The following is a 19410-nucleotide window of genomic DNA, read 5'->3' on the forward strand; positions in this document are numbered from 1 at the left end:
AATCATTCCTCAAATCTTATAAATGCGCCTTTGTTTTCAGTAAATATCAAGTGACCATAAGTAGTCTGTATAAAACTGGCAAAAATTATTTAAAAAGCTAATGTATAAATACTTTTTTTAAGGCTTCAATCAACTAGTCTGAAGTTAGTAAACATCAGTGTTAGTGTAACTGCGCAGACGTACACTGCCAAGGGACCCCGCAACGCGTTGCTATTGGGTTAGGATTACAAAGGCGCAGTAAATATTTAGGATTAAATAGAGGAATCAATGATTACTTAGATAAGGTTTGTCAGTTATATAAATAAACATTTTTTTTTTTAAATTGGAAAAATGAAGAAATAAGTTTGTGACAAACGATTGTTACTGGTGTTAGCACAGTGTGCTGCTTATTTGTATTGTCATTTTTACATATATGGTCACGCACCTGCAAATAAATCCATTTGCAAAAGACTCAGGGATCCCCCCCCCCCGTATACTGCTTGTTTCTGTATACCAGCTAATGGAAACAGTTACATTCTCCCGTCCTCTGTTTAGCTTTTCATGAACAAAGGCTACTGATCCAAACATGAAAGATTTCATGTGATCACAGTGGGAAGCGTCTCGAGCACAAACCGGTGCCAAAATTGTGACCGCGGCTTACTAAATGCGTCTCACTTCCATCATCTGCTCACGTGATGATATTTCTCTCAAAGTACAGCAGGGGTAGCCAACCTCAGTCCTCAAGGGCCACCAACAGGTCAGGCTTTCAGGATACCCCTGCTTCAGCACAGGTTGTCAATCAGTGGCTCAGTCTTATTGACCACCTGTGCTGAAGCAGGGATATCCTGAAAGCCTGACCTGTTGGTGGCCCTTGAGGACTGAAGTTTGCCACCCCTGAACTGCAGCTAATTTCAACAAAAGTAACACAAGAATCCAATTCAGTATCTTGTACCTGGGTATATTGCCCTGCAATGTGTCCGTCCACTTGAAGTTCTGGATGTACCGCAGCTTGGTATCCTGTGTACCTCCATCCAATGAATTGATGAAGCCTTAAATATTAAAAACTCATTATAAACACACCTCTCGCACCTCTATGTTGGGTGGTGTTACTAGCAACATATCGGAGGGAGAAATGGACGAACTGGCCAAAATCCAATCAGCGAATTATCCGCACATTTGTTTAACTAAAATCCGATTCGCACGAGGAAATCCAAAGGCAGATTGGGCACTAAAAAAAAAAAAAAATTCCGGCGGATACATCTAATCCTCCGTCGGATTCAGTTCGGCAGGATTTTGTGAAACCCGCCATCGATTTTTATATTAAATCCGATTGTGGACTATTAAAAACCCCAATTCGCCCAGAACCTGAAATACGGCTTTTGCGGGAGAGGGAGTTTTAGTATAGTCACAAGCACCATACATAGCCCCTGAAACCTCTGTTTAAACAACATATAGAGACACCTGTGCTTCAAATCACAGCGGTTGTGGGTTTTGATCCTGTTGGGCCTGACAGTACACCCTTCCTTCGGACCTGGCTTGCCAGGATAGGTCTTTGCATATCCCATTAGCTAATCTCCCAGGGGTGCTCCTTGTTGAGCACGTCTCTGCATGTTCTCTCTCTCGATTTTCAGTGATTGAGGGGCGGGGGGGGGAAATGGATCTGCCTTTTTGAGAGTGATCTGCGAACATTCGCAGATCGAAGGAACTTGCAAATCCGCTGGTGGATTCAAATCTCTGCAAACATGTCACCCATCTCTAATTGTAGGACAACACAACTAAATCACAAACGTTTGCCAACTTCTTACCTAGTAACAGGGAAAAGTAGGAATCGGTGGCATTTTTCATCATCTCATGATTGCAGGTGGGATCTGTGAATAGATCCAGCAGACGTGCTCTTGTTGTTCTTAAATCACTGGGGAACATATGTGAAAAATAGTTTATTTTTGACTTAACCATTCCATACCTTTTGAGAGCAGAACAGCAGCTTAGGAACGGCTTTTTTTCCTCTCCATGCATAAGTACCAGTTTATAATGACTGCGATTTCTTTGTTATATCTTAAAGAAAATCTCAGGGCAACATGATCTGTACTTAAAGCAGACAATATACCTTTTATTAAATTTAGCTTAAAACATGCATATACTATAAGAGCCATAAAAAATGAAATCTAGAGTAATATATTGGAGACATCTGTATTTATTTTTAAAGGTCTTCAGTGGGCCATTTGTGATTGCAATTGTTATTTATAGACAATGTCCACCCTAGGGCCAAAGTAATGTCAGCGGCACATTGTATAGGACAGATGTCAGTGACTGCCACCTTAAAGAACCCATGAATCACATAGAAAAAAAAAAAACTTTAAAAAAAGTGTCATAAAATCCTGTAATCCAGATACATTTTGAATTCCTAGGAAACGGTGCAATCCCACATCACAGGCCAAAAAACAACCTTTTGTAAACAATGTAAAGCCGCAATTCCACTTGCTTTTAATTTTTTTAAATATAATATATATTTTTTTAAAGGATTCGAACTTTGGGCTCCTCCAGAGCTAAACTGCGCTATTTTTAGATACTGGTGTAGCTACCAGCTAGAGAAATACAAATGGAGAAAACCCATAGGTGCACTGCTCCTCTCTATGGAACCGGAGGGTTTGTGGAGCTAAAAGCAGCAATCACATGCCCGCCCCAACCCTCTAGCTGACCGAAGTAAAGCACTCCACTGACGTGGTTACACACCAGGTATCCCCTAGAACAGGGCGGCACAAACTGGGGGGTGCGGAGCTTACAGGGGCCCCGCGTTCTTCCCCAAAGCATTTAAATAAAATGCCGGGGGACGGCGCGAGGCCTCTAAGTTCTTACCTTGTCTCACTGCGGGTCACGTTGCGTTTGACCCCGTTGCATCATTTGACGCCGGAGACGAGATAAGATGGGGTGGGGGCGCGAGCAGACAGGGAGTCGTAGAAGAAAAAGCTTGCGCGCCCCTGCACTAGAAAACAAGCATTCTTGCCAGAGAACCAATGAAGATAAGGGCAGGGGAGTTCTCACTGTGCAAACTCTTGCTGAACACAGAGAAACTGGAGCAGCCAGAGGACATTAAACCTCCCAAGTCTCAGCAGCACTGCAAGTTAACAAAGAAACTTTTAAAAAAACTATTTAAAAATACCTATATTGTCAGAGTTTGAGAATAAAAATGGCTTCAGCCAGATATAACCCCATCAATGCCATTAGTTCACTTTGACTCTAGATGGTATTGCCCACTTTACTGTTTGTTATAGACAATAAACCAACATTTTTTTTTAATGGAAATAATGTGTTTTATAAAGACTAAGATGAACAATAAATGGAGATTGAGGACACCGTTTTGACATTACATATAAACACACATACGTTTCTGGTTTTGAATTTTGAAGACTAAGGGGCCAATTCAATATATGCCCAAAAACCAATTCTTTTTTAATTAAACCCGAAGACAAAGTACGACAGAGAAAACAAAAAAAGAGAGAAAAAAGGGAAGTTATTGGTTGACAGAAACCTGGAGAGAACATGCATGGAAGTAGTCACACTGCAAGCGCGCACCTGCATATCTCCTTTTCCGCACACTGCAAGCGCGCACCTGCATATCTCCTTCTCCACACACTGCAAGCACGCACCTGCATATCTCCTTCTCCACACACTGCAAGCGCGCACCTGCCTATCCTTCTCCACACACTGCAAGCGCGCACCTGCATATCTCCTTCTCCACACACTGCAAGCGCGCACCTGCATATCTCCTTCTCCACACACTGCAAGCGCGCACCTGCATATCTCCTTCTCCACACACTGCAAGCGCGCACCTGCCTATCCTTCTCCACACACTGCAAGCGCGCACCTGCATATCTCCTTCTCCACACACTGCAAGCACGCACCTGCATATCTCCTTCTCCACACACTGCAAGCGCGCACCTGCCTATCCCCTTCTCCACACACTGCAAGCGCGCACCTGCATATCTCCTTCTCCACACACTGCAAGCGCGCACCTGCATATCTCCTTCTCCACACACTGCAAGCACGCACCTGCATATCTCCTTCTCCACACACTGCAAGCGCGCACCTGCCTATCCTTCTCCACACACTGCAAGCGCGCACCTGCATATCTCCTTCTCCACACACTGCAAGCGCGCACCTGCATATCTCCTTCTCCACACACTGCAAGCGCGCACCTGCATATCTCCTTCTCCACACACTGCAAGCGCGCACCTGCATATCTCCTTCTCCACACACTGCAAGCGCGCACCTGCATATCTCCTTCTCCACACACTGCAAGCGCGCACCTGCATATCTCCTTCTCCACACACTGCAAGCACGCACCTGCATATCTCCTTCTCCACACACTGCAAGCGCGCACCTGCATATCTCCTACCCTGCACACTGCAAGCACGCACCTGCATATCTCCTTTGCCACACACTGCAAGCGCGCACCTGCATACCTCCTTCTCCACACACTGCAAGCGCGCACCTGCATATCTCCTTCTCCACACACTGCAAGCGCGCACCTGCATATCTCCTTCTCCACACTGCAAGCGCGCACCTGCATATCTCCTCCACACACTGCAAGCGTGCACCTGCATATCTCCTTCTCCACACACTGCAAGCGCGCACCTGCATATCTCCTTCTCCACACACTGCAAGCGCGCACCTGCATATCTCCTACCCTGCACACTGCAAGCGCGCACCTGCATATCTCCTTTGCCACACACTGCAAGCGCGCACCTGCATATCTCCTACCCTGCACACTGCAAGCACGCACCTGCATATCTCCTTTGCCACACACTGCAAGCGCGCACCTGCATATCTCCTTCTCCACACACTGCAAGCACGCACCTGCATATCTCCTTCTCCACACACTGCAAGCGCGCACCTGCATATCTCCTCCACACACTGCAAGCGCGCACCTGCATATCTCCTTCTCCACACACTGCAAGCGCGCACCTGCATATCTCCTTCTCCACACACTGCAAGCACGCACCTGCATATCTCCTTCTCCACACACTGCAAGCGCGCACCTGCAGATCTCCTACCCTGCACACTGCAAGCGCGCACCTGCATATCTCCTTTGCCACACACTGCAAGCGCGCACCTGCATATCTCCTTCTCCACACACTGCAAGCACGCACCTGCATATCTCCTTCTCCACACACTGCAAGCGCGCACCTGCATATCTCCTCCACACACTGCAAGCGCGCACCTGCATATCTCCTCCACACACTGCAAGCGCGCACCTGCATATCTCCTTCTCCACACACTGCAAGCGCGCACCTGCATAGCTTCTTCTCCACACACTGCAAGCACGCACCTGCATATCTCCTTCTCCACACACTGCAAGCGCACACCTGCATATCTCCTTCCCCGCACACTGCAAGCGCGCACCTGCAGATCTCCTTCTCCACACACTGCAAGCACACACCTGCATATCTCCTTCCCCGCGCACTGCAAGTCCGCACCTGCATATCTCCTTCCCCGCACACTGCAAGCACGCACCTGCATATCTCCTACCCTGCACACTGCAAGCACGCACCTGAATATCTCCTTCCCAGCACACTGCAAGCACGCACCTGCATATCTCACACTGCAAGCACACACCTGCATATCTCCCTCCACGCACACTGCAAGCGTGCACCTGCATATTTCCCTCCCTGCACACTGCAAGCGCGCACCTGCATATCTCCTTCTCCACACACTGCAAGCACACACCTGCATATCTCCCTCCCCGCACACTGCAAGCACACACCTGCATATCTCCCTCCCCGCACACTGCAAGCACACACCTGCATATCTCCTTCTCCACACACTGCAAGCACACACCTGCATATCTCCCTCCCCGCACACTGCAAGCACACACCTGCATATCTCCTTCCCCGCACACTGCAAGCACACACCTGCATATCTCCTTCCCCGCACACTGCAAGCACACACCTGCATATCTCCTTCCCCGCACACTGCAAGCACGCACCTGCATATCTCCCTCCCCGCACACTGCAAGCACACACCTGCATATCTCCTTCCCCGCACACTGCAAGCACACACCTGCATATCTCCTTCCCCGCACACTGCAAGCACGCACCTGCATATCTCCCTCCTCACACACTGCAAGCGCGCACCTGCATATCTCCTTCCAGGCACACTGCAAGCACGCACCTGCATATCTCCTTCCCGGCACACTGCAAGCGCGCACCTGCATATCTCCTTCCCCGCACACTGCAAGCACACACCTGCATATCTCCTTCCCTGCACACTGCAAGCGCGCACCTGCATATCTCCTTCCCCGCACACTGCAAGCACGCACCTGCATATCTCCTTCTACAGACACTGCAAGCGCGCACCTGCATATCTCCTTCCCCGCACACTGCAAGCGCGCACCTGCATATCTCCTTCCCCGCACACTGCAAGCACACACCTGCATATCTCCTTCCCCGCACACTGCAAGCACACACCTGCATATCTCCTTCCCCGCACACTGCAAGCGCGCACCTGCATATCTCCTTCCCCGCACACTGCAAGCGCGCACCTGCATATCTCCTTCCCTGCACACTGCAAGCACACACCTGCATATCTCCTTCTCCACACACTGCAAGCGCGCACCTGCATATCTCCCTCCCCGCACACTGCAAGCGCGCACCTGCATATCTCCCTCCCCGCACACTGCAAGCACACACCTGCACATCTCCCTCCCCGCACACTGCAAGCACACACCTGCACATCTCCCTCCCCGCACACTGCAAGCACACACCTGCACATCTCCCTCCCCGCACACTGCAAGCACACACCTGCACATCTCCCTCCCCGCACACTGCAAGCACACACCTGCATATCTTCGATGCTGCCGGAGTTGAGGCGACGCCGTAGAAGTTGAAAGAAACCGGAGCTGTGGCCTTCAATGGGTTGCGGTGAAACCAATGGGTCATTTTGATGCAGTATTTCCGTTACCTGCGGCTCTCCTAGTGTCGAAGGAAACAAAAACACTTTAGATATTTTGGCATTGAAAAGGTTATTTTTTTTCTAGTCATAAAATGTGAGACATTTTGGCTCAAAGGGTCCCTTAGCACAGCGGCGCACAAACTGCGCGGGGCGTGGGGTTTACAGAGGCCCCGCGCGCTTCCCGAAGGCACTTAAATTAAGTGCCGGGGAAGTGGCAAAGGTCTCAGTAAACTGCACTTAACTTGGCTCCGGCGGTTTCTTACATGTCGCCATGGCAACCGGAGCCGATGTAAGAGGGGGGCGCGGAGAGAGGGGAACTGCCGGCAGGGGAGGGCAGGGGAAAAAAAGTCTGCGCTCACTTGCCTTAGCGACATGACTCTGATTCCTTGCTATGACTGCACATGTAGTATACTATAAAGGCAGGGGTGCTTAACTCCAGTCCTCAAGCAACCCGCCCCCCCCCCCCCCCCCCCAACAGGTCAGGTTGTCAGGATATCCCAGCTTCAGCAAAGGTGGCTCAATCAGTCCAAGCACGGGTGGCTCAATCAGTTCCAGATTCAGCACAGGTGGCTCAATCAGATGTGCTGAATCTGGAATACCTGAAAACCTGACCTGGGGGGGGGGGGGGTTGGGCTTGAGGACTGGAGTTAAGCACCTCTGCTATAAGGGTTTGTAATAGTGTTTTCAATCACAGTTCTCTGCACGATTAAGAAAGGCTCAATAAACATTTTTTAGGGAATTAGATATTTTACTTACCAAGCCATTTATAATAATAATAATAATAATTTCAGCTAATACAAATTACATTAGAAATGGGAAATCATTGGTTCATTACAAAAGTTATGTGGATAGGGCGAAATAATTTTAGAAGCTTTTCTGTGTTTCTTAATTGGTTGAACCCACTGGGATTGTAGTGATGGTAATGCACACATGAGAAGGTTTGATACAAAGATAAATATTATGCAACTGCAGTAATGTGAATGACATTATTGTTGTAGTCAAAGGCATTAATAATTACTGTAGGCAGACAAGTGTTTGGGTAGCATGACTGTCAGGAGTGGTATCATAGTTGCTGGGAAAATGAAATGAAGTTGTGTGTGTGGATATACAATGGCATTGCAGTCATTACTCTCTCTTTTCCCGTTGTTTGGTTCTTCTGTACATTATGAGAGAATGCTCTGGGCAATACAAAGATGCCTTCATGAAAACGAAATGCAACACTGGCCCTTCTATTATTGTTCTGCCAGAGGAATGCAACATTAGACACAGCTTCCATTCCTGAATGGGTCATTGGTCATTTGTTAAATCAGAAGAAAAAACATTGTTTTTATTTATTTTTTTCTTGCAAAATGGAGAAAATAAAACAGTCAAGCAACAAATGACTTAGGTCGCGCGTATAGTGCGCGAAAGTAATAATTTAACATTCGGCGACGCCGCTGGCGACAGGATGATTGATTGGTTCAGAGACGGTCACATGTGGCGAGTCTATGAAAAATCAAATTTAACCCGCTACCAAATTTTTGTCCGCTCCGTCGCTGTCGCACTTACGATAAGCGCTGGCGACGGAGTCAATTGTTTTGTTTGAGCGACGTCGCGGGCACTATAAGCGCAGCTTAGGCTTATAGTGCCGCCGACAGCGCGTCAAAACAAATGCATTGCCGCCATGTGGCATTTGGGTTGGATGTCTGAAAAACAGGTACATTCAATTGAAAAGATCACAAATTACCAATGCCAGTTATTTAACTGCCACGCCTCATTGAAAAATCAGGTCAGCAAACCAGTTATAAAATTAGTTAAATGCTGACAAAGTCAAGACATTCTTAATTATAGTTTAGTGTCTACTTCAGCTCAGTCCCTTATACTTTGTCACTAGACACACGACATTACTAACTCTTTTTAGCCCTTGCTCATTTACCTAATGTATGGAATTAACTAGTTGTTCAATGACTCATAAACCAGCCTGCATTTTAACATGGAAACGGGGTTAAATGGAAGTCTACTTTGTATCAACTTCATTAAAACATGTATCCGACAGGGGGTCAAAGGTGGGGAAGGGATCAAGGGGAGAGGTGACTAAAGCTTTAAGAAAAGTATGGGTGAGTAAGGAGGTAAAGAAGAAAAAATGAGGAAGGGGTTAAGTGCTAAGGGAGGCCAACGAAGGTGGAGTTGTCATGTTTTCAAAGGCGAGAGCCTTCTCTCATGGAACTGCTCCCCTCCTGCCTTCCTAACTCTCTTCCATTCGCCTGGAGACAGACAGGAGAGTGGCTGGAACAGAGGGGCGAGGTGAGCCCCTCTGGCAGCTCTGTGAGAGATTGCAGCTTCAAAGATGCAACTCTGTGACCCAAGAAGCCGGCAACTAGTAACACCACAGAAAGAAAGAAAGTCCCATATTGACTTACCGTCAATTCTTATTACTGTGCAATACGGAGTATTGCTATGATATCTTATATTCAGCCCTATCAAGACCCACGCAATTTGCACGCAGCAGGAGGTAAATCTCACACTGAAACAGACCTCTAAACCCGGCACCCAAAGTCATCACTCCATCTCCTTGTATCATAACTGCCCCTGTATGGCATAATCCAAACTATGCATCATAACGCCACTCAACATAACTCTGCCTCCTCGCACCGGATCCCACTGCTGGCTCTTTCTGAATCCCCTGATCCTGAGGTGACCAGGGGTCTCACGCAAGTGCCCTTCTCACACTCAGTAGGGAGGGGGCAAGGGGGGGGGGACCTTTGACAGTTCTGTATTTTGCCCATCGCTAGTTTATACAGCGTTTCACTATTTGTGGACAAAAGCAACCTCCTCTGGCGCTGAGGTGGGGACTTGAATTTTCTTCGTATAGACTGTGACCTCAGGAAAAACAAAAGACAAAACATGCAGGAAGCCTGCAATAGTGTATTACCCAAGGGATACAAAACATATATAAGGAGCAATTTATTGATTGAATTATCTATAAAATATACATAAAAATATACATAAAAATTATATAAAATATATGAACCAGTGCTTGCCACTGACTGGTTATGTGAACAAGCTGCTTGCACACTATCACAGTGGGAGGCTTGAAATTTGTGTCCAAGACTTCTGATCTTTGCTCCGCCTGGTAAAAATTGAAAACCTACTCACCAGATGTGAATAGGTCAAATGCACTGGTTAATGGTCTTTAAGGCCGGGATGCACCGTCCGCCTGGCGGTGTTTGCGTCTCCTGCTGCCGGGATCCTATCTTGTGCTCCGTCGTGAATCACTTCATGGAATGCACCCGATCCGCTCGCGCAATGACGTCACCAATTCTCGTCCACTGCTACGGTGTCCCAACAGTACCAAAAACCATCCAACGCGTTTCGAAAGCTCTATTGGTGTCTTTCTTCGTCAGGGATATGTGCTGAAAGCATCTATGCTGCTTTATATCTCAGTTTTTGATTGCAAACGGTCCATGATTGGTGTGATTAAATTAAAACAGTGTGATATCAATGTCTCTTGATTCAGATATTTGAAAGAGTATACATGATTTAAAATGCAAGAATATTAATACACTGCAAGAATGTTAATACAATTGGGAATCTTTGACATGTAGACTATAGATGAATTGATCTATAGTCTACATGTCAAAGATTCCCAATTGTATTAACATTCTTGCAGTGTATTAATATTCTTGCATTTTAAATCATGTATACTCTTTCAAATATCTGAATCAAGAGACATTGATATCACACTGTTTTAATTTAATCACACCAATCATGGACCGTTTGCAATCAAAAACTGAGATATAAAGCAGCATAGATGCTTTCAGCACATATCCCTGACGAAGAAAGACACCAATAGAGCTTTCGAAACGCGTTGGATGGTTTTTGGTACTGTTGGGACACCGTAGCAGTGGACGAGAATTGGTGACGTCATTGCGCGAGCGGATCGGGTGCATTCCATGAAGTGATTCACGACGGAGCACAAGATAGGATCCCGGCAGCAGGAGACGCAAACACCGCCAGGCGGACGGTGCATCCCGGCCTTAAAGACCATTAACCAGTGCATTTGACCTATTCACATCTGGTGAGTAGGTTTTCAATTTTTACCAGGCGGAGCAAAGATCAGAAGTCTTGGACACAAATTTCAAGCCTCCCACTGTGATAGTGTGCAAGCAGCTTGTTCACATCACCAGTCAGTGCCAAGCACTGGTTCATATATTTTATATAATTTTTATATAATTTTTATGTATATTTTTATGTATATTTTATAGATAATTCAATCAATAAATTGCTCCTTATATATGTTTTGTATCCCTTGGGTAATACACTATTGCAGGCTTCCTGCATGTTTTGTCTTTTGTTTTTCCTGAGGTCACAGTCTATACGAAGAAAATTCAAGTCCCCACCTCAGCGCCAGAGGAGGTTGCTTTTGTCCACAAATTCAAGTCTGGGTGCAAGATACCAGAACAATCTCAACAGGCAGCTCCAGGACTACCATTCGGACAATTTATCTAAAGTTTTATCATTTGTTGATTGTATAAGCGCTGTTTGTACACCTTTTGTTCTACATATTAGCGTTTCACTATTGATGGCACCATAATTTGTTTGAGGATAAAACTGCAATCCCTCTCCTCTCCCCTCCCTCCGAACAAAGCACTCTTTTCTTTTTGATTGATATTATTTTAATGATAATTTGTTAGTAAAACGAAATCTGCTAATCCCAAAGCAGTGAAATAAAGTAACAGATAACGCAAGACACAGAGGCCCGAATTTACTAAACAGCGCAAAACTGTAAGGCATCTTATGGCCAACTCACGTCAATGTTTATATCAATTATTTCAGCGCAGTTTCTGTAGGTGTCCCCCAGGTGTAAGATGTGGCAATATTCCCTGCACTGTAAAAGAATAGAGAGTAGATCTGGGGAGCCACTATAATTGACCTTTTAAACTCTTCAGTGCTGTACACTGACACTCTCTGTGTGGGGGGGGGGGGGGGGGGGGGGGTAGGGAGGGGGGAGGAGCCAAAGCATTATTTTCATTACCTTCTGTAAGGAAACGGGAGGTTCTTCAGAGCTAAACCACGGTACTGAAATCTCCCAATGATGTCACATCTTTCTATTGGCAAACAAGAGTAAGGCTGACCCCAGAAGCCATATTTTTTTTCAATTTTTTCTTTTTCTTTCATATTTCAAACTTAAATCTCTCAGGAACAGAGGGGTCCCTGTTCCTTGGAGTGCTGAGGTTCCCCTTTAAAAGGACTCCTGGTTTTAAATAGGGTAAAACAAATATGTGATTGCTGCCCTAAGGGAAAAGAACCGTAATTACCATATAACATTCATTACGCTGAGAAAAATTCCTGTGAAACACAATTTATGATAATGTTGCTAGTTATTTAATATATCTAAAGCACCAGATTACATTGAAGAGTTGTTTTGCCCACTGTGTGGAATTTGCCCCTACAAATATAAGTCCCTGCATTAGTCAGGTTGTTTCCCCCCAGGACACCACTTTATGTCCTTATGTCCTATGTAAACTTCCCTCCTCCTCTCCTACTGTAATGCCTGAAGGCCCCAGCCCTGCAACGTAAAAATTCTCGCAGGAATGGGTGTGGAGTTTATGGGGGCGAGACTGGAGCTATTCAGCTGTCATCATATGCTTGACTCCCATGATGTTGCACGAAGCAGTATGCGCAGTACAAAAAAAATAATTGAAAAGTCTAAAATGAGCTTTTCTTCTGATATTACAATACTAGTGGCATTACTGCGCCCCCTGCCTGTTCACCCCCCCCCGCCGACACTGCGGGGTCACGCCAGGCTGCCATGGTGACACGTCGCTGGAAGCCAAAGTAAGGGAAGTTACAGAGGCCTCGCGTGATCCCCGGCATTTAATTTAAATGCCTTCGGGGAAGTGCAGGGCTTCTAAAACCGCCGCGCCTCCCCAGAACATCTCGTGCCCCCCCCCCCCCCCCCCAGATTTCACACCCCTTCTACAACACCCTAATCAGGGCAACTTTATCAGCATACGTAAAAATGAGAAACACTGCAACAGTGGCAAGTTTCATTCGGATCTTGGTTAGCCCTCCCTCCACCCCACAAGCTATGCGTATATGATAATTATATACATATGCCACGCTCAATAGCACTCCTTTTTGACACTTATATACATATATATATATTTTGTGGGGGCACAGGGGTTCCCAAAAAGAGCTTGCTGGGGTTGTGTGTGTGTGTGTGTGTTGTGTTTTGTTATGCGTATATGATAACAGATTTGGCAATGAATATCTTGTTATCCAAAACCAGATGCTATACTGCAAATCTAAACATAACGTCAGTGTGAAAGAAAAACAAACATCGGTTTCTAGGTATAGAAAGGAAATTGGTCTGGCCTAACTTGAAAAACAGGTCATGGACAAAGAGGTTATGCTCCAAATAAATCAAAAGCCCTTTTAATGCGGAAGGGAGAAAACCACTGACGTATTTAGCCAAACCCTTACAGTGTAATTGCCACTTTAGTATTTTCTGTACTGTTTGTACCACTTGAGTGCTTACATATTTGAAACGAGGAGTGTGTATTAGACTTGTCTGTAAAAATAGGTCGTTATGTTGTCGAATGTTCTGATTGATTTGGTATCATTCCCATCAAGCAGTAAAATGCGTTTCACCAAAATAATAGGGTAAAATGCCCCTTCCTTCCTTGATAATAATTAGTTCAATGATGACGGCTTAAATAAGAGTTTCAAAGCCTACTTAAGCCTTTAGCCGCCAGAGTGAAATGAAATCTCCTGCAAGCACCTGTGGCAGCGAAAGGGTTAACGCCGTCAAATATCCCCTAGTTTGGGCACCCCAAGACAAAAAAGGTATCCACGTCAGCAACATCTACCAGTGAGAAGTCATTAGCCACCCACTGAGGAGCTTAGAGATATATGTGGCATCATTGTTCCCTCTGGTGGGATAAGATTGGATATATCGTGATCACTGCCATCAACGCCTATGGAAACTCTGTGATAGTGTGGGGTTTAACAGGAAAGTTGTGTTATCAGTAAGAACAGTGAGACTACTGTAGTTACATCCTTAGCTGTGTAAAGATGCAGATCCCGAGAGAACCAAAGTGGGAAAAAATGGCAATGAAAAGTTCATATACATTTGAAATCAGTTTAAACAAAACAATTATTTCAATATATAATATATATATATATATATATATATATATATATTTATTTATTTTTTAAAGAAAGTGCCAATCACATACATTTGACCCAATAAACATGCCACTGCCATTACATCACTTTGGTCTTAGTGGGCAACAAAGCATAATGAATATAAATGTGCCAATTTGGCGCAGTTTGTTTTGCGAAAATCTTCCCAGCAATTTAAGTACTTTGCAGAGTGTTGGAGCGAAGGCTAGTTGTTGATTTGCAGATTTAATGTGAGTACTTTCTCAACTTATGTAAATGATCTTTAAAAATCCCCAAGTTTACACAACCTCGCAAGTACAGGCGGTCCTTGCTATCCGATGTTTCATTTTACGACGGACGCCAACGCGTCACACTGCAATGCTATGGGGCAGTTTTCCGACGCTGGAACGTCTTATCCAACGGTCACTGGTCACTGATTAAAATGGGCCTCGCTTTACAACATTTTTGCTATTTGATGCTACTTACCGGAACAGACTCCGTTGGATAACCAAGGGCCGCCATTACGCTCACCATCTATTCCTGTCTATTTATCCTGGAAAACTGGTATTAAAGTGAACACACACATTCCCAGTAAACTAATACCCCAAACCCACATCATACATATATATTTATGTCAAAAGGAGTGCTACTGAGCATGGCAAATGTATACAACAAAAGAGATGGGAGCCCAATGCTACATCCAATTAACAAAACATAGATGGTAAGAAGTATAAAGTTTAAATACTTCAATAATAAAAATATTTTCTTGGTTATTTAGTTAAACCCTTTGGCCAAAGCGTCATAAGCCTGCATACCAACGCCAAGGTATGCATTTGGTTATACCATGACGTTGGTATGCAGGCTTATGACGCTTTGGCCAAAGGGTTTAACTAAATAACCAAGAAAATATTATTATTGAAGTATTTAAACGTTATACTTATTACCATATATGTTTTGTCAATTGGATGTTGCATTGGGCTCCCTTGTCTTGTGGGATTAAAGTGTCCTGTAAGTAAGATATTGGCGATTGGCGCCGAAGGTCGATATCTTTGCTAATTTTTCACCTGTTGCAAACATGAAGAAAATCGACACATTTTCAAAGCTGTACAAAAGGTTTTGCCCGTCTCTAAATATGAATACGTTTTCTAACTATAATGACTAAGGAAATGCTGTGAAAATGGGCGTAGCCATTGCTGACTTATGATGACACATCACATATTTACAACATGACGTCCTTTGCAGGTTTGTTAATTATTTCAACTGCGTATCTTGAGAAACGGGATATATGTGAGAAAACAACCCCATCCTTCAAATTATAGAAAAATGTATACATTTATAAACGTTTGGGATGAAAGTCCAATGGGAACGCAACCCCTAAGGTGTCTCAGTTTACAGGTATCATGTAGAGTACATTACTAGGTGACAAGGGAACTTTGTTACTCTTAGGAGGTGGAGCTTTAAACGAACTAAACTTTACCCAGCACGTGACTCAGAGAAGATGACATCGATATGAGCAGATTATAGAAGTGCCAGCGAGAGGTGCCCGAAATCTGCTGGTAAAAGTACTAATCTGTCGGACAGAAACTCACATTCTCAAAACCATGTGACGTCTGACAAGTCCAATGAACCCCTTTATTAATTGTATCAAATAAACTATCATGCAAGGCAATGTGTTTCAGACTTGTCTAGCAGCAACAAAGTAGTAACGGGTACTACGATTCATTCTTGACCTCGCTGGCACTACGAGCTTTAAAGAGGCAGTCCCAGTCATTACTTTTTTTTTTTTTTTTTTAAATACAGGATTGAAGCAGGGGGTCTACGGAGCCCATGAGTCTCAGCTCCGGGGACCCCCTGCTTTCGGAGGTACTTAACTTTGTAAGGGGTGCCAGTAGCCACTCTGGGGTTCACTATGTGTCTGCATTTCAAAGCTGCCGGGCTGCGTGGGCCAAAAGGAAGCCGAGATGTCATCAGGTGCAGCTTAATATTGGCCCATGTGACGAGGAAGCTCAAAACTGCAGAGAGCTGTAGGCGATACAGACCTCTGAAGGGGGTGCAGGTATCTCCGGAAGCAGGGGGTCCCCGGAGATTATATGAATGGGGTTCAGCTCTGGGGACCCCCTGCTTCAATTCTGTACTGAAAAAATGTAGGGGGGAAAATAATAACAATAATAAAAAAAAAATTTTAAAAAAGGGGGGGGGGGGCTTTGTTTGCCGCTTTAAGCCAAGGTACAAAAATGTTAAATGTTACCATTTTTCGAGCAGGGAAGGAGGGGGGGGGGGGGGGTGAAGAGGAGTGGGGAATACAATCAACTATAGATATAAAAAAGGGCTATTAGTACAAACACAAAAACATAAGGCCGCGTCCACGCTGCTTGGGCGTGAAACAGACGCCGTGACCTCACACTCCCATGTAGCTGGGGCGAGTTGTCCTGTAGGTAGACGCGACAGGGAGGCGTGTCGGGGCCGTGAGGTCACGGAGCTGGTTCGCCCTCATTGGACGAAGCGCTCCGGTGACCCGACCTTGCGCGGCAAAGACAAAAAAAAAAGCTCGTCTCCGCAAGCAGCTCTCCGGCTAACGCTCACGTGCGCACGCACACTATACACAATCACGTTACCCTAATGTAATTTCTCGCGCGCAAGCAACATGGACGCAGCCTAGAGATGGGAGCAGTGCTGAACCGCGCTGACGCGAGCCAGCGGGCGCGATCGGGAGGCGGAGCAGTGACGTCGCTGGGCCAATCACCCGCGACGCACCGGCGTTAACGCGCCGACGTCACGGCGCCGTGACGTTGACGCTGCTTCGCGCTGATTGGATGTTTTCAGCCGACAGCGCGCTGAAAAACAGCTTGGCTGTCGGCTGAAAAATCCAACTCCTCAGCACGCCTGCGGACGCTCGCGTGAGCCCCCTCTAAAGACATCCTCATTGAGGATGCCGGGGCTCAGCGCGGAGCGTCCGCACGGCTCAGCGCGGAGCGTCCGCACGGCTCAGCGCGGCTTGTCCTTCTATGGACGTGGCCTAAGAAGCTACTTACATTGATACATACAACATACACGTATTTATTGTTTCCATTCATACATAAGCAAGTGTATTCTTGGTCTGCATCTTGTGTACAATATGACACAGAAATGATAAAATATAGTGGCTCACAGACAATTGTCCACAAAGACATTAGTGGTGATCCTAAAGCCTGTAAAATAGTCGGGCATCTCTGCATAGCAGACTATGTTCTAAAAGGGTTAATGCTTACTTTTTTTGCTGAATGATTTATCCATTTTAGTTATACATCACGTTTTCTTTGGTTAAGCTTCCGGCACATTTTCCCCTATAAAAAGCCACTAGTTGTATGTATATATAAATATATCGCTAAACAGAGCTACGCGTAAATACGGAAATCCTCCAAATAATGATTAACATAAACATGGTCAGTCATATGCAGATGTCTGAAAAAAAACACTATAACAACAGATTATTAACCATCACGTGGTTGGCACCATAATACAAATAATTCAAATGATTAAACTCTTTCTTTCAGGGTCACGCTCATCCCTTCATCCTAATGTACGTTTCAATTATTTCCCATCTTTACCTGGGGAGGTACAATGTCTAGTGTGCAGAGAGCAGCACAAAACTGAAGTTTATTTCACTGTACTCCCTTACAAAAAGACAGTGGTATATAAACTGCATTATTATAATACACGAGAAGCAAGAAACAAAGTCGCCGAATGAAGGCAGATGAGACAGCGCACTACCAAAAAACAATCGGGCGATATAAAATGTAAGTCATATAAAAGAGCCTCAACGCGTTTCACACCATACAGGGTGACTTAATAAAGCACACTGTTTGGCGTGTGATACGTGTTGGAGGCTCTTTGGTTCCTTTTAATGTGTTTTAAATAAATGCAATTTTATATTGCAGCATCTCTCTGGTCCGATTGTTTTTTTGCAGTGCGCTGTCCCATCTGCCTTCATTCGGCGATTTCTGTTGCTTCTCACGTGTCTCTACTGCGGCCTGTACGCCAGACATCCGCTACAATTTCAGGAGAATCTGCAAAAAACAGGAGCTAAAGATACAGTGAGTACCTACCTCTTCCACAACAGGACCAGCCCATGCAAGGGTAAATATCAAGAAAATACACAGTAATACAGAACATAGACTCCAGCGGTTTCACCTGGGGGAGCAGTAGCCATTGATTATTCTGCGAGTGCTGCTGTCCCTCTGACTCTATACCCGGTGAGGAGCTTTATGGGAGCTATGAACATATGAAGTTACCCAGTGCAAGATTACATACTCTATAAGCAGGAAGACAGGAGGGACCACATCGCTCTGTATTTCTATTTATTGGTTTCTATTCTTTGCATTCAAGATTAAAAATAAATAAATTAAACACAATTCTTAGGATATATATTGAAGGGAGACTCATAAGTAAATAATGACTTTATTGTATTTCTATTCAAATATATATTTATTGAATCTACAAATATAGCAATCATATGTCCTTCAGCGCTAGATTTGTTTTTTCTGCTCATATTATAAAATGGACATCAACAGAAATAAGGATCCATCAAGTCCAACTTTTGCATATGCCCCCAATATACCGCATTATTACAGATACTTCCTGATATGAACCCCGTCGCTACAAAGGGTTAAAATACAAACATCATTTTGTCCCCATTTTCTCTCAGCTTAAAACCTCTTTTTTGCTTATAAAAATGAGAAAACCTCCATCGCACCGCTCTGAAATCTGAGATTTTTTGGGATGATGATGAGGATTTGGACCTTTTACACCACAAAGCTGTAATTCTGCATCCGGTGCATATTTGCAAGTGGTAATTTTTATATGCTGAACGGTGGAGGGTTTTTGTCACTTTTTTTTGTTTTAATTATCCCAACTTTGTGTAAGGTTGAATGTGAGTAAGTTTGCGGACCATGCACTCCTTTAACCCAGGCTATGCTGTAAAAGTTGTGAAACACAGCTGATATAGGTTTATAGGGGTCCATGTTATTGCGGATAACAAACAAAAAGTGAAACACTGAGTGCTCATTTGCATATTGCCCAGAATCCCCGTCTGCAATGGAAGTATTATATGCCATACAGGGGTGTGCAAACTTTCTAAGTCGCGCCCCCCTGCCTCTTACCTGCGGCCTCACGTGACGTCACTACATCACAGCGCCATGGCGAGGCATCATCAGGAAAGACAGAGCTTACACCAGAAACTGCAGACCGTGCGACGCTGCAATGTATGTTTACATACCGCGCGCAGACACAAACTGCAGGGCGGCAGACAGAACAGACCTGGGATTTTGTTTCCAGCAGGCAACGGCTGTGTCACGT

General features: G+C 45.1%; 1 protein-coding gene across 1 annotated transcript in view; it reads right to left on the bottom strand.

The window, feature by feature from the left end:
* The window catches only part of LOC142492684 (BRO1 domain-containing protein BROX), a 38417-nt gene that overhangs the window by 15208 nt on the left and 3799 nt on the right, over positions 1 to 19410 (bottom strand). The window contains exons 2-4 of the mRNA XM_075595551.1: positions 6817 to 6950; positions 1785 to 1891; positions 932 to 1028 (exon numbers count right to left, since the gene is read on the bottom strand). Of these exons, the coding sequence (XP_075451666.1) occupies positions 932 to 1028; positions 1785 to 1891; positions 6817 to 6917 (305 nt within the window). The 5' untranslated portion in view covers positions 6918 to 6950. The remainder of the gene's footprint in view (positions 1 to 931; positions 1029 to 1784; positions 1892 to 6816; positions 6951 to 19410) is intronic.

The sequence above is a fragment of the Ascaphus truei genome, chromosome 4 (genome assembly GCF_040206685.1).
Source record: "Ascaphus truei isolate aAscTru1 chromosome 4, aAscTru1.hap1, whole genome shotgun sequence".
Classification (NCBI taxonomy): Eukaryota; Metazoa; Chordata; class Amphibia; order Anura; family Ascaphidae; genus Ascaphus; species Ascaphus truei.